Here is a 14994-nt window from a genome sequence, read left to right as displayed (position 1 = left end):
CACTGTATCGAGTTGTTTCGTGTTCCAGATTCAACCAACGACTTAGCAAAATGTTCAGCAGCAATTAACGTACGAATTTGTGGTAGTCTCTATCTCTAAACTATCAGTTACTTTCTGCAGTGCAGAAGTTCGGAAACGCCAGAAAGAAGATGCCTGAAAAGTTTGGTAATGTCATCCAATTAGGTATTTTGGATCTTACTTTCGATGATCATTTTGCTATCATCCTTGCGTTAACAACTCGATCGGAGAAGAATCTGTGAACATATTCCATAAGTCTTATTTCTAAGGGAAAACATTGCATAATTTTAATTAACTTGGAAAGATAGTTCATGCTGCAAACAGAACGAAAAAAAAACACACACACACACACCAGAAATTACATTTCCTGCCCTCTTGCATCATCCCAACCCCTAGAAATGCAGAAAATATTGATGTAATGTTCATCTACTGTTATCCGTTTGTTCAAGTGTCTCTGTGATCCTTTAAAATGGTAGAACAGATAGCATGGCAGACATCAATGATCCAGCGAAGTTCACGCTAAAAAACCTCTCTCTTCTGATCTTATTGGGATAATACCTGTGTCCTCAAATTAAAGTGAATGACAACAGATAGGTACCTAGACCAAAGCATATCAGGAATCAGGTTCTGACGAAGACACCATGCAGGATAATGATCTAGCTCCAGGGCTCAACTTGCAAACTCCTTTCCCAGCAGCATTTTAAGTTCTTTACATGTTATATTCATGTCTCAAAACCAATAAGCAATGTAGAAAGGTTTGTGCTATAAGACATTGCACTTGCTTGAAAACAAATTTAGATGGGGACAGACATCCATACTCTACTACCTACTCATATGTACTTGAGGAAGACCAACAGAATCAAAGAATTGACATATTTCTGCCTCCGAAAAAAACATCTATTTTTGCTCTGCTATTTCTCCCTAGATATTTACATTCTGAAATTTCTGTTAGATTAAAATCCTAGAAGATTACATGTTAAGCAACTTTTGAGCATTTTAATAGTTCAAACCCCATAAAGGGTTCCCTGGCCTGAAGCATGAACAATATCAGGAAAGTGAGGTTTGATATCCCTGCTACGCATGTAACTCAGGAACTGTCCAGGTAGTTCTTCCAGGAGAGCCTGAACAACTGATATCTCTCCACCTTCACAAAGTTAGCCAAATATCAGGTCATACATTAGGTAGAGGAAAGCAAGTGAAGGGGGGAAAAACACAAGGAAAGATTGACAAGCAAAGAGATTTTAAATTGTGCTGAAGCTGCCAACAACTTAAAAGTAACTTCTTAAAGGAGAATTTAATCAGAGACCTATGCTGCTCTATAAAAGCATTGCATTTGCCATTTTAAACAACATGCACTCCACCGGTCCATCTCCAAGATCTTCCACACAATTTATATTAACGTTGGTTGTAATTCTCATTAACACTTAGCAACTTAACTACCAAAAATCCATTCATGACACGAGACAATCTTGCTGGAAGTTGATTATTTCTACAGCCTGTCTTCTACTTAATATATAATTTCATAAATAGAAATTTAAATAGCTTCATGGTTAGTGATGACAGTCAATGCAATGCCAACTGTGAACCAGTCAGAGGTCCAGGAAGAGTAAATAAGAGAAGAATCTTCAAAAACAGGCTCTAGCTTCAGAGAAGGTTCCTTAAAGATGTTCAAGAACTTGAAGAGGGCAATGGAACTAATCAAGGGGATTGGATTTTACAACAAAACCTTCAAGGCACCTATAACTATAGTCGCGACCATAGTTTACACTCCTGATCGCATTGTGTTTAGTAAGTATTTAAGGCAATAATTGCAATTAGGTATTTAGTCCAACAACTTAATTATTGGTCAAGATTCTACTAGTAACTTTGAATAAATCTGTGATCATATATTACACGGTAGTCGTTAACATTTCAAAGGTTAGAATTACTTCTGCAGACAATGAGAATGGAGAATTAGAATAGTTTCACTGTAAGTACTAGACACAGTACGAAAATGATTAATTTGTGAAATGATTCAAGTTCTCCAAGTACCAAAAATATTGTGCCTCTTTCAATATCCTTTATTCCTCTTAGTGTACATATACTTTTCAGTCAGTCTTCAGGCATCAGAACCCATATTCAATCTTAACTCATCTTGCATCCAATCCATTTATCAAGCCAAAACCAGAACTTCAGACTAAGGACCAAGTATAGCCTCAAGATGGTTATAACTTTCCTTTGCTACCATGCATCTCGTTTCTTAATAAGTTCTCAGTGTCTTAAGTAAAGCACTTATAAACCGTACCACTTCAATTAGCTTAAACAACTTGAGCATGATCCAACTACAAAAGTCTCCACCAAATCCAACTACAAAATTCTCCACCAAGTTCAAGATCTTAGTGCCTTTTGAATCCACTAACTAAATACTGAAAGCGAGTAAAAGATAACTCGTTTCTCACAATCTGGAGACTTGGATCACACCAACAGTTCACAGTCTATTGATAGGCTGTCACAAACACCGCCAACCTCCCCCCCCCCCAAACCCAAAAAAAACTGAAGCGAAAAACACAGTAACTGAAGAAAGGAACCATGCAGAGTAAAAGGTTCAACATTCAATGAAATGAAATCCACGAGCTAATTAACAACAGCCAAGTGACTAGATGCCTATAAAAGCTTGGCCAGTTATAACAGGCAATAACAAGATATCTTGTAATAGGGTAGTTCTAGTTCCATCGCAATTGTCCTATGTCAACTAAATTGTTAATATAAAAGCTAGAAATTCAAGGTGTTGAATACCTACCAAAAGATGCAAAATAACCACTAAAATTACCGCCAGAAGAAGAATAGGTATATTTACATAACAAGTGGTCTTTCTATTAGAAAAGAACCATATCCTAATATAAAGCAAGTGAACAAGCACTTACGGTGTACTTCACGCATAGGAACAAACTGAACTATGTCGCGGGTAGCTACCCTTCCAGTTGAACTCTCTAATCGGTGTCCATCATCAGCATCAAGGACCTGCCAAATGTTTTTCACATGCAAACTCGTTACATGGACCTAGTCAAATTCCAGCTAAAAAAGTTATAAAATTATTACAGTAAGAATGTACCTCCATTTGCGTAAAATCTGCTCCGCCAACTCCAACAATAAGGATGGAAAGTGGCAGGTCAGATGCCCTGACCAAAGCATTTTTAGTTTCTTGGATGTCACTTACGACTCCATCCTACAAGAAAGCAAAATTTGCCAGATTTCAGGAGCAAAGAGTAAAAATACGCTGCAAAGACAATAAAATTCAAGTATTTACTTTGCATACCGTTATAATTAGCAAGATGAAATACTTGTTCTGGTTGACAGAGAGGGAGCCACCAGCAATTTCTGCAGCCTTGTTAATAACTGGACCAAACAATGTGGGCCCAGAAAGGGTGACATTATACAGCGTACTTGAATAAGCAGCCATAATGCCTTCTATACCAGTAACCTACAATAAAGAATACCAATCAAATGAAACCACTGTCACAGAATTCAAAATTTAATTAACAAAAAATTCATGTTTTAATATTAATAGATGGACAAAACATATGCAAAGTTGGCATAAATATAGTCAATTTCAATGGCATCTCCTTGACTTCTCAATTGGTTAAGTGGTATACCCAACAATACAACGACAAGGATTAAGTGCAATAGGGGATCTCATTTAATTCTGATACTCTTAAATAAGCGGGAAAAAAATCCTCAAGCTACTACAATTTTACTCTGCTAGTGTCCCTGTTTGAATCAAACATTTTTTTCAATCTAACCAACGTTCCAGCTCACGTGCAATGGAGAAATTGATGTGAGAGAGAAGTGAATTTTGTTACCCAAATTAGAATGGCAAAACATCATAACATGGGAGAATTTTTAAACTAATATTTAATTCCCTCGGCTGCTTTCATAACTTATTTGATTAATTTGGCAAAAGAAATTATATTACTTCTTGCTTGAGCTTATTTGTCCTGGCATAGGTGGATATGCTGAAGAAGCGACTAATAATACCAACATTCTAGACCCTGAAATTTATAACATTTAAAGTTCCAGGGTTATGACTTCCCCAAAATATCAACACTGTGTGAGAGCAAATTGCGCTGACAAAATATATTGACATTTTAATAATAGACATTATCTCTCATCCATCTTTTGATAGTCAAAAAGAAATAAACCATGAATATGCTCATCAGTAATCATTGTTAAGGAGTTTCAGATACGTACTAATGTCTGTAACCCATTCCTAAGGCCTGTATCATTGGTCTTAGCCAAAATATGTGTCTACAAAAAGTGATTGCGGGTCATGGGACCATCATCAAATAGAACATCAGGAATACAATCAAAGTTATCTGTCTCTCTTGTAACTTGAAAGTGAATTGTACCATCTAAGATCACATAATTGTGAGGGCCTTTTGAAACTAAATAATCAAACGCTAGCATAAAATAATTTTCTGTTGCTTATCAGCCAATCCAAGATAAAGATAACTGAATGCAGGAAGCACTGCAAATGGAATCAAGTGATATGGATAACGCACAAGATGTTTTCAGATAAATAGTAACTATAAAAGAGATTGCTACCACAGAGTCAGTAGGGATTCCGTTCAAGTTGAAACAATGGGACACTGAACCATCAAATGTTCTTGCACCAAAACCCCAAGCTGGAAAGCGTCTATCAGAGTCGTAAAACTGTATAACTTCCCCAACCTCCATTATAGCCTGTAATGATTTTCAGTTAATAATTCAACTATAAGCTTTTAACATCTGAAGTACAAGAAAAAGAGGATTGCATTTCATAAAATTTTCAGCTACTTCCAGATAAGTCATAAATGCAGACACAGGAAACTAAGGGCATTATGTTAGCTTTGTGAACTGATCCAATTAAATTCCTGGCAACAATATAATAAGTTCTAGAAAATTATGGCCAATATATACATCCAATTTATGTCATCATCCATCTACTTAATACAAGTGAAGTTTTTAAGTATATGGTTAATTTAGAAAATTTCAGATATTCTAAAAAGCACAACAGAAGAGATGACCGGAAATGTATAAGGAAGTTAAGAGAGAGGCAAGACCAACTTTACCTGCTGGTAAGCATTCAGGTGCCCTGAAGGATCAATATAATGCAAGGAGTCTGAATTGTGAGGAATTCCATTTGAAGCTGAATAAAATGGAAGTTAAAAGAGGAACAGGATACTTAAATAGAAATATGTGGAGATTGACCAAATAAGAAAGATATAACCAAATTGTTAAAGGCCCAAAAAGGGTTTAAGATTACTTACCAGTAAAGTCAACTGCAACCATGAAATTAAGCTCAAACCCACTCGAAATGTAATCAAGGAAACTGTATAGTTGCTTCTCAATATACCCATCCACAAAGAGCTGACCTTCAGTAATCTACAAATAGGTAATGCAAGAAGATTGGATATAAAAAACATGCATCAGATGATGTATGACGGAGACATACACACAAGACAAAGGTCATATCCATTGGCTAATGGAAACAGATCCATAAAGCACCGATAACTCATGCATAGAGGAGATAATTAAACCTTTTCAACTCGCCGCAAATGAGATGGGGGTAAAACAAGATTTACACCAGATCTAGTTTTGTGAAGGTGTTCCAGCTCTGCCACTGTTTTTTGCAGTTTCCTGTTAAGATTTGAAGTTATGTCAATAGTTATGACTCAAGAGGAACAGGTGGAAGGAGGAAAAATGAACATTGAACATTAAGCAGAACCATTGAGGATAAAATAATGGAACATTAGAAATCATAAAATAGAGTACCAAAAAAGTGGAATGAGAAAAGTGAAATTACCCAATGAGGACATGATTGCCACTGCTGTTGAAATCAAAACACTCAATGATCACCGGGTTATCCTGCAATGCAGATCTTTATTAATATATATAGAGTGCATGCAAATGTTAAATATGGGGGTTATCCATGCTGTAACTTCATTTATTCCTGTGTCTATGACTTCTCCAATCTAGCCTGGGTCCATTTTCTCCAATTCTAGCTTCATATATCTTCCTAATTTATCATTCTTGTAACCTCCTCCCTGATTTTTCTTTTCCCTCTATTTAATCTCAAGTTTGTTTTGCTGGAAAACATTTCCCAGGAAATATTTTCCCTTTATTTGGGTATTAGGCTGCATGATATGTCAGGAAATTTTTCCCGAAAGAAAAAGGTTTTCCAATCAGATAAAAACAATTACATAAAGCTTTCACTGAAGAAGTTTCCAGACCAACACTAATTCCTCTTCCAAAACAAAAAGCTTACCTTCTAAGTGGCTCTTCCTCTTTAATTATTCATCCTCTCTCAAACACACTAATTCATCGCTTCCTTTTCCTCTCTCATCTCTAACACACATTTACTTATTCCTCTTCCTCTCTCTTCTTACATATAGGTGGAGACAAAGAAATCCATGACATGGATTTGAGGGAGGGAACTCCAGTAAGGCATTGAATTTGCTTGGATCAATTGGTGGCATCTTGTTGGGTACATATCTTATTCAATACTTCTTAGAATCATTCCTGGGCCTTCTATGATTATGAATGCATACAAAAATAATTTCGATTGTCTTTTGGCTGGTAGTGGTTAAAAAGTGGTGGTAATAGTACTGGCATATCACTAGTTGTCAGGAAATTATTATCAAAAGTCAACCACACATTATAAAATATTGGAAAAATCAAATATTGTCAAGAAAATGATTTCAGCAATCATATTTTCTAGGGGAAAACATTCTATAGGCAAACAAACGGACCCTTGATTCGGCAAACAGCAAGCAGGAAACTACCTTGCTCATGTATTGTTGCATGGTTAGACACAGCGGTTTCCAGACTGGATTCAAGTTGTTGTTTATGACTTCTGTCTTGCAAATTGGAATGGAAACCCCACTCTCAGCAATCCTAGAGATTCTAAGAAAAGGATCCTGAAAACAGTAAAATAAGGTTGAGGTAAAAATAAAGTTGAAATAGCTTCAAGTTCATCACAATTGATATTTACAAAATCCATACACTTTTAGAAAACAGATCCTTGTTATCAAGATGATAACAACGAAAAGTCATCTCCACAGCATTCCTTGAAGCTACAGTTTCTTCTGCTTGGACAGTAAGAGTACCCAAGTTTTTCAAGCCATGACCATCTTGATTGTGAAGATTCAAGGTCAAAGTTCTGTTTCTTTTAGTAACAATCTGAAACCACAAAAACTCAACATTATAGACTGTATCGTTAATGAAAAGGATGAAGCAATCCAATTTCATAGCGTCCATTATCAGAAAAAGACAATGCCATCTCCATTTCAAGTTTGCTGATATATGAAGCATTGGAGCAACAATAAAAAGACTTCATAACATATAAAATCAAGAAAATAATCCAATCTACTATCCGGAACCATAAAAACCCAACATTATAGACTGTATCAACAACGAAAATGATGAAGCAATTCAATTTCATAATGTCTCTTATCAGAAAAAGTCAATGCCATCTCCATTTCAAGTTCGCTAATACATGGCACATTGGAGTAACAGATAAAAACTTCATAATGTATTAAAGCAAGAAAATAATCCAATCTACTATCTTCATTATAAGCAAGAAAATAATGCAATCTACTATCTTCAGACTTTTTGTGTATATTTGTGGATACTTCAATCTTCATCTCTTTTGTTTCCAATACTTTTTATGCTAGCTAATTCCCCATAATCTTAACTTATGGCTAACATTCCAAAAATGGAGGTCTCTAATAGGACTAATCAGAAAAAATATTAAGAATGGAGATTTAAAGGAGAATTTACCAACTATATAGATTACCAATCCTTAAACTTGGAACCGAACAGTTTAGAATAAGACTATGGATGGCAAAAATTCAAAAGTAGAAACTCAGCATAAAACTCAAAATCAGCATCAAGTCTACGAGAATTTCTAACAGTTATGACTTATAGTGTGCACACAGGCCACTCCACCCATTCCCCGGCACCCACCTTAATGTTGCCTCGGAGAAGGGTAAAGACTGCATCATTCCCAAGCACAACAGTAAAAGACACTTATTTCCAGGTACTAACACAATTCACCAACCCAAAATAGACTACCACATTAACTATGTCTGCAGCAACACTAATGTGTTACAGTTGTCAACAAAATGCAAGTAACTCACCTCAGAGAGAACACAACTAGCTTCACCAAGAAAATCTTGATCCTTCAAGTTCAAGTTCTGCAAGTTTGCAACGACAAAGATTCGCATAAGCTTCCATACAGATCTGAAGCTTAAAAGCTCCAAAATTTCATGAACCAAATCAAATGCTATCTCAATCTAAAGAAGCATCATTCAAACACGTTCAATCCTTAAGCTTGATGTACAGCATTGGACACTACTTATTGATTAGATGAAAAGTTGAACTATTCTGTTCTTTACTAGTGATCAAACAGTATCAGTGATTCAGAAAAATCCCACATTTTTTCAGTATGGTGAAAATCTCACAGTAAGTGGAGTATCGGAACTGCATAATTTCTTCAAAATCATTAGCTTTACCAATCTTTTAGGGGTAGCTGTACAATCCAAAAACTAACTCAACAATTAACAAATAAAAATCAAGGTTCAATGACTACAACTCGAGACATTTATTGAGCACAAAATATCATCTCTGTGTATTGCAAATATGGTAAATGATGAGTCCCAACCCAAAAAAAAAATTGTAGAAGAACTGCATCAAGAGCAGATAGTACAGCATAGCATACCTTCACAGGTAAATTGTGGTATTGCGAATCAATGTCATAAACATGAAAGCTGCAAGGGGTGACAAAAGATAGTCAAGATGCTATGAGCACAAAAGGAAGCAAATAAGAGGTTGTACAAAAGCTTACATCAATGGCTGAGCAATCTCAAATTGATAATTGACACTGATTTTTTGAATCCAAGCAGGTTCCAGATTATTCATAATCACTTCTGTTCGACCAAGTTCTTCAAGGGTTCCATTCCTTTTCTTTGCATAAACCACGGCCATTGGATCGCTCTGTTGCCAGGTAGAAAACAACATTCACTTGTAAGATCCTTAAGTTTGCAAGACCAAGATTTTGACAGCCAACTAATCAAGATTACAGTACTAGAGCACCAGCTAAGATGCCAATAAGGTATGAACGCTGACTGCAAATACTGACTTATTAGTGATGGAGCAGAATGAAATGAAGGCCTTGAAAACACAAAGATCTTGAAACTAACTCGAGAAAATGGTAATGTTGCAACTCTAAAATCCCAAAGTTTGAAATTCCTAAATCCAGACTCTTTCCCTATTTTATAAAACTTCCACATGACAAGAAGTAGAGCGGGTTTCAGTAACTTCCGAGGAAAACTATTTACATAGCCAGAGAAGTACTTGATAAGAAAACTTCCCAAACTCTTTTATCTTCAACAGTCAGTCTCAAATTTTAAACCCAGAAAAGCCAAAGCAATAAATGGACTTTCATAGAAATCCATAAAACATGAGACCAAATTTAAATGTATAACCAGACTAATTACTTGTCACTCTACAGTTTAGGTGGGTATACAAATAATGGCCTCTTGATTATTTAGACCCAGAGGAAAATTGATGACCAACGAAATACATTTACATATGTGTACATGTACACCATGCAAACAGACAACGGACAAACACATGTACAGAGAAAGAGAGAGAGAGAGATTTAGATGGCCAAACTCAATATGATGTACGAACCTTTGAGAAAATATCACGATCACGCAACTTTGAAGCTGACAAAGATAACTGCAGGTGAAAACTCTCAGTTAAACCACAGTCTACGTGATGGACAACAAAATCAAATAGGATCCTTCTATAAACAAAACTTAAATACAAACAAGAATGATATTTATATGGAGAGAGAACTGGTTCAGATATGTTTGCGTAGAAATCTATACAAAAATCAACTTCCAACTGTTGTATTTTTCCTATTGTCAGCAGACGCATTCCAAATTCAGAAAAATACATTGATCATCTGAATTTGTTGTATTTTCAACAGTCTAAAAATTGTAGTCACCTTTCAAACCCATGCATTATAAACCCCTATAATTTTTTCATGAGTCCATTGCTTAACTACCAAGTACTAGTAACTGCACTACTTTTCCAGATTATATAAAAGGTAGATGTTCTGTCTTTTCCGAAGGAAAACTACTTTTAATGTTGAACCATGCTAGAAAAAGGATGAGTTTTCAGAAACACGCAACTTTTATGATAATAATGCTGGAAGAAACCGCTTCGTACGATAGATGGTCATCAACGTTGCATGATTTATGGCCCCACAACATAAGGACCACCATCAGTTCTATGGCCACTTTCTAAGGAATATTAGTTTTTATGATAATAGCATGTCTCTTCAGAAAAAATAAGGTTTCCACTGCAAGACATACATTTCTACATACTGAAACCAGTGCAAACAAGAATATATTTTTGGTAAGCATTCTTTTTCTACTGTCAGCAAGACAGACATTGGCCCAACTGGAAATCCAGTATGAGATAACTTTCTGCAACTGCTTAAGAAGGGGAAAATTAACTAAATTGACCCATTATTTCAAAAATCCAATAATCATCTCCAGCAAAACCTCCAGTGTCACATGGTTCACAGGAATGGAAAAAGGAACAAGACCCTGGATAAGTTTCACCAAACGTTATGCGAAAGATAATTCCTATTCCATTTTCTAGTGACTTGTAAAACTTTTTGTCAATCTAGAGTGACTTGACTTTTACCCTTTTTCAATGAGTACTAGAAATTTCATAACTAAATAATTTAAAGTATGCAACATATATAGCAAGATCTAAATATCACTTTACATATCAAATTCAAAGCAAAACCTATTTCCAACAAAATATTCAGAATTAGTCGGTATCAACGATGTTAAGGCAGCAGTTTTTCAATGATTACCACATGTACAAATAGAGCATTGTGTATTAATAATTTGCAAAATTACCATTTTTATGGATTCAAATTGCATTAACCAATCGGGAATCAGATTTATAATGTTTCCTCGCCAGATATATGCTAGTTCTTATAGATTAAGACACTTTTCAATCGTTGGACAACTTCAAAGTCAAAATAATCACCATCTTTTCAGGACTAAACAATCCACTCCTTTTAGGTGAATAACCTAACTTTAGATCAAAATACATTATTGATCAATTCCAGGCCAATCCACAGTGCCAGACAAGGCCTTAGAACAATGCCTAAGTATGCCATATAAGTCAACAGCGGAACATGGGCCGCATTTAGCTGAGAAGTGGATGCCCGCCATGGTACTCTTGACAAATTTTCTAATCACCATAAAAACTCAAGAATCACTACCCCTTTGTCTCCCTTTGTTTCATTTTACGGAAGGAAGAGAAACATATTTGGTTGCATTTAAGGAAGCAATGACAATAATTACTAGCAGTCCATACTCAACTAAATTATGAATACTGAAGGTGACTTATTGTGATACTTCAACTGTCGACAAGTAAATTGCTGGTGGTAATATGCATGTCAAAACAAGATGTCAATATCAATTGAACCATCGGCAGGTAAACTTATCACATGAAAGTGTCCAATATAGCCCAATATATGATTAACCCTTCATATATCCCACCATACGGTAATATCCTTAACTCTAAAGGATAAACAGGGAACAGTTTCCTACATTCTCATGTACTCTAGATGAAAATCCAACAGATTCCATCCCATTCCATTTTTGCATATTTATAAAGGCAATACTATAATTTTTTGAAACATGATAAAAGATCAAAAATCAGATTTACTACCAGAAATCACTGTCGGGTTGCACAAATATGAAGAAGATACTGCTGACAAAATACATAACTAAGAAAACAACTTAGCATGATATGGAATACACCATATTCTTCTTTTGTCCTTATGTATGGCTGAACAGCAGTATAAAATCAACAATTATGATCTTAATCCACTTTTTAGCTTTGTTTTCAGCACAATTTATAAAGAAGTTGAAGACTTAAGTTTACCCTTGATTTTTCAGCACACAAGAACAAAAGAAACTCCTGTTCTGGTGGCCTTTCTTCAAGACAATTAAGGAACAAGTTAATATACCAAAATATTTTACAATTTGTCACCAGAATCAAACAAAAGGTAAACTCTTCCAATAAACCTCAAGTTAAACTTCTAAGGATTTGATGAGGATGGAGTGAGTAATCAACTTATAGCACTACAATTCAGTTGGAGCATTCACAAGGCATCCTCCTACTAGCACACAATAATGGAATTAAATTAGGGCAGCAAACGTTTTTTACTATGCCCTTTGATGGAGGCCATTGTTGTTTTCCACAGATAGATTTCCTTAATCACATTAGTCTATTGCACACAAAATTTTTCGCTTTCAACAAGTTAAAAAAGTTAAAAGTAAACTCTCATGACTATCATATCTTTCTCTCTCAAATTTGTATCATGATTTTCTAGCTCACTAATAATCGACTTATCATCCTCCGTCTTACTTTCCATTTCAAATATCAGTTAGATCTTAGTTTTCTCTTTCACATTAGTCTATTGAATGCGAGAATCTTCACTTTTAACAAGTGCTTACTTGTATCTCGAAAATCATACTCATTCTTGAAACCCCCTTTTTTTATAATCTTTTTTCTCATCTTGAATCCTTGAAATTAAAGTGTACCTTACTTACTAGTCAGCATAATTCAAAATTCTTGAAAAGAATTCTAAAACAAAGTATGCATACCATAAAGAAAAACTCAAATATTAGAAACAAATGAAAACAAAAAAATAAAAGACCAATATATAAATACTGTAGACACTTTGAAAAGTCAGACAGCATAAACAATTCGTGTAAGTACGACGTTTAACAGAGACAATTCAATTCTGAACAAGGGTTTGGTTTATTGGTCCTATGTTGACCACTTTTTTTTTTTTAGATTAATTGTACAAGACAGACCTCGAGTTGCGTGCTAAGGGCTTGGTCACCTTTAGTCCGGAAGAAAAATTCCACAGCATCATTGAGCCCAGAGGCGGCGCCCCCGGCGGCGCTTCCAGCACCACGGATGCCCTGGGCCCCTGGGTGGCCCACAATTCCGCCTCCTCCGACAGCTTGTTGCCCTCCTTTCACATCAGAAAAGCATCCCCCCATTGCTTCTCTGCTTGTCTAACAAACTAACAGACAAACAATTTCCCAGTAACTCTCCTTCTTTCTCCCTCCCTACCTTCCTCCCTTCACTCCCATCAAAGAATCAGAAATCATCACGATCGTCTGAGATATATATAGAGCTCAACCCCATTATCCAGTCAGTTCTTTTAGCCCTCGCGCGTTGATTGAGTGAATTTCCGGGCAATTGCCCCTTTTTTGAAACATTTGCAATTGCGTTTTCAAATATTTAAACTAATTATATTTAAGGCGGTGACTCGTGACCAATTCTGTATTTCCACGCATTCTCTCGACCCTAGAAAGAAATCATTACGGTTGGCGCTTGCGAAATCTTGAAGAACAAGTTTGGTCACTGCCCACCAGACCAGACGCAGATTTAATTAACTAATTTATTCATGCGGGATTTGAATATTTTCGATCCCACAGCATGTTGAAGTTGCCAAGTGTACGTCAATTTTATTTTATTTTATTTTTTCTTTCCATGCACTTAAGCACTATGAAATTTTGTGGTTTATCCGTCAGATATTGGCCATACGGATCATAAATAATGTGGCAATCAACTTTTATTAGTGATTTATTTGTCAAATATTAGCTATATGAATCATAGGTAATATAATGTGACGATTAACTTCTATTGTGTTACGATACATAAGTTATGATTTTCACATTTTTTAAGAACCTAAACGAGAACATTTAACCAAGGTTTTAGTAATAATTTCGGTTCTCTACATTCGGTTATTATTCTGATTCAACAAAAGATTGGTCTAATTCTAGTTCGGTTTCGATTCGAGCTTGAACTGTGGCAACATGGAAAGCGAAAGAACCCATTTTCCTCATTCTCAATAGTATGTCATGTTGATTTTTAATTTTGTGGGTGGAACTTATCCATGTTGAGCAAATAGCGTTCTAGCATTCATGTTATGGCAGTAGTTATGTATTAGAAGATTTTGAATTTAGTGGGGGAAGGAACCATATCTACTTTGACCTGGACTAACTTGTTAAAGTTTTTCTTCATATTTATTATAAACCCGTTCTAACTAGGGAGTTTAACCGGTTAATACCATAAATAAATTAGCTACGCAGTCAGGCTAGGTTAGTAGTTGGACGGAATAAAAAAGTAACTTGTTGAATGGCCTATCGGTTCAATCGATAAAATCTTAAAAATGGGTCAATCCAGCTACCATTTTTACCCAGCCACCACCTAACTTGATGGGGGTGGGAGGCAAGGTTCAAATCAAACCTTATCTCCCACAAAAATGTCACATTTAAGTGTTTTACTTCAAAAAATTCAGACGGATGTGTTGTGCACCCGTTCGGTCCGATGGTGGTTCAGTTCCCTCCGAATTATTCCTGTGCCTCCTTAGGTCCACCCCCTCCCCCATAGCGTAGAATAGATTAGATTATACAACTGTTATCGTCTCCGAAAAAAAAATCAACCACCATTTTTACCCCAATTCTGTAATTATAAATATATTTTTTAAATTTGGATATATATTTTATTGTATTATTTAGCCATCGATTCAACTGATGAATCCACGACTGGACTACTAACTTGTTAAATAATTGGCCTTGCCAGGTTGATGTCCGAGCTGAATTTAACACCTATATATTTCTTGACATTTATTCGTTATTTTTTACTAATACCCTCTTCTATCTTCACAAAATTTGAGTATCATGACTCATGAATTGTCCTTAACAGGCTATTGTTTATCCCCACACTCTATTCTTAATCATTTGTTGTAATTTAATACGGTTAAAGTACAGTAAAATCTCTATAAATTAATAACCTTGGACTATACAAACTCTATTAATTTAAGGAGGTAATAATTAATCG

The 14994-nt window shown here is 35.5% G+C and overlaps 1 protein-coding gene across 4 annotated transcripts; it reads right to left on the bottom strand.

Moving 5' to 3' along the window:
* Window positions 1–703: 703 nt before the first annotated feature.
* Window positions 704–13570, bottom strand: LOC113727548 (protein BONZAI 3-like). 4 transcript variants are annotated; one of them, XM_027251777.2, is made up of 16 exons: window positions 12954–13570; window positions 9730–9777; window positions 8882–9030; window positions 8756–8804; window positions 8175–8231; window positions 7039–7215; window positions 6819–6953; window positions 5840–5901; window positions 5574–5673; window positions 5304–5418; window positions 5106–5182; window positions 4600–4737; window positions 3314–3478; window positions 3110–3223; window positions 2922–3018; window positions 704–1162 (listed from the first exon to the last, which is right to left on the bottom strand). In XM_027251777.2, exons 1-16 carry the CDS (start codon window positions 13143–13145, stop codon window positions 1023–1025), a joined length of 1815 nt encoding a protein of 604 aa, XP_027107578.1. In that variant the 5' UTR covers window positions 13146–13570; the 3' UTR covers window positions 704–1022. The 4 variants fall into 4 exon arrangements, with proteins under 4 accessions (XP_027107578.1, XP_071932322.1, XP_071932321.1 ...); XM_072076221.1 differs by having other exon boundaries at window positions 12983–13149; XM_072076220.1 differs by lacking the exon at window positions 12954–13570 and adding an exon at window positions 12741–12872.
* Window positions 13571–14994: the final 1424 nt, after the last annotated feature.

Source organism: Coffea arabica, chromosome 2c, assembly GCF_036785885.1.
Source record: "Coffea arabica cultivar ET-39 chromosome 2c, Coffea Arabica ET-39 HiFi, whole genome shotgun sequence".
Taxonomy (NCBI): domain Eukaryota; kingdom Viridiplantae; phylum Streptophyta; class Magnoliopsida; order Gentianales; family Rubiaceae; genus Coffea; species Coffea arabica.
The sequence above is the reverse complement of the archived record's forward strand: the minus strand, read 5'-3'. Positions and strand labels throughout refer to the sequence as shown.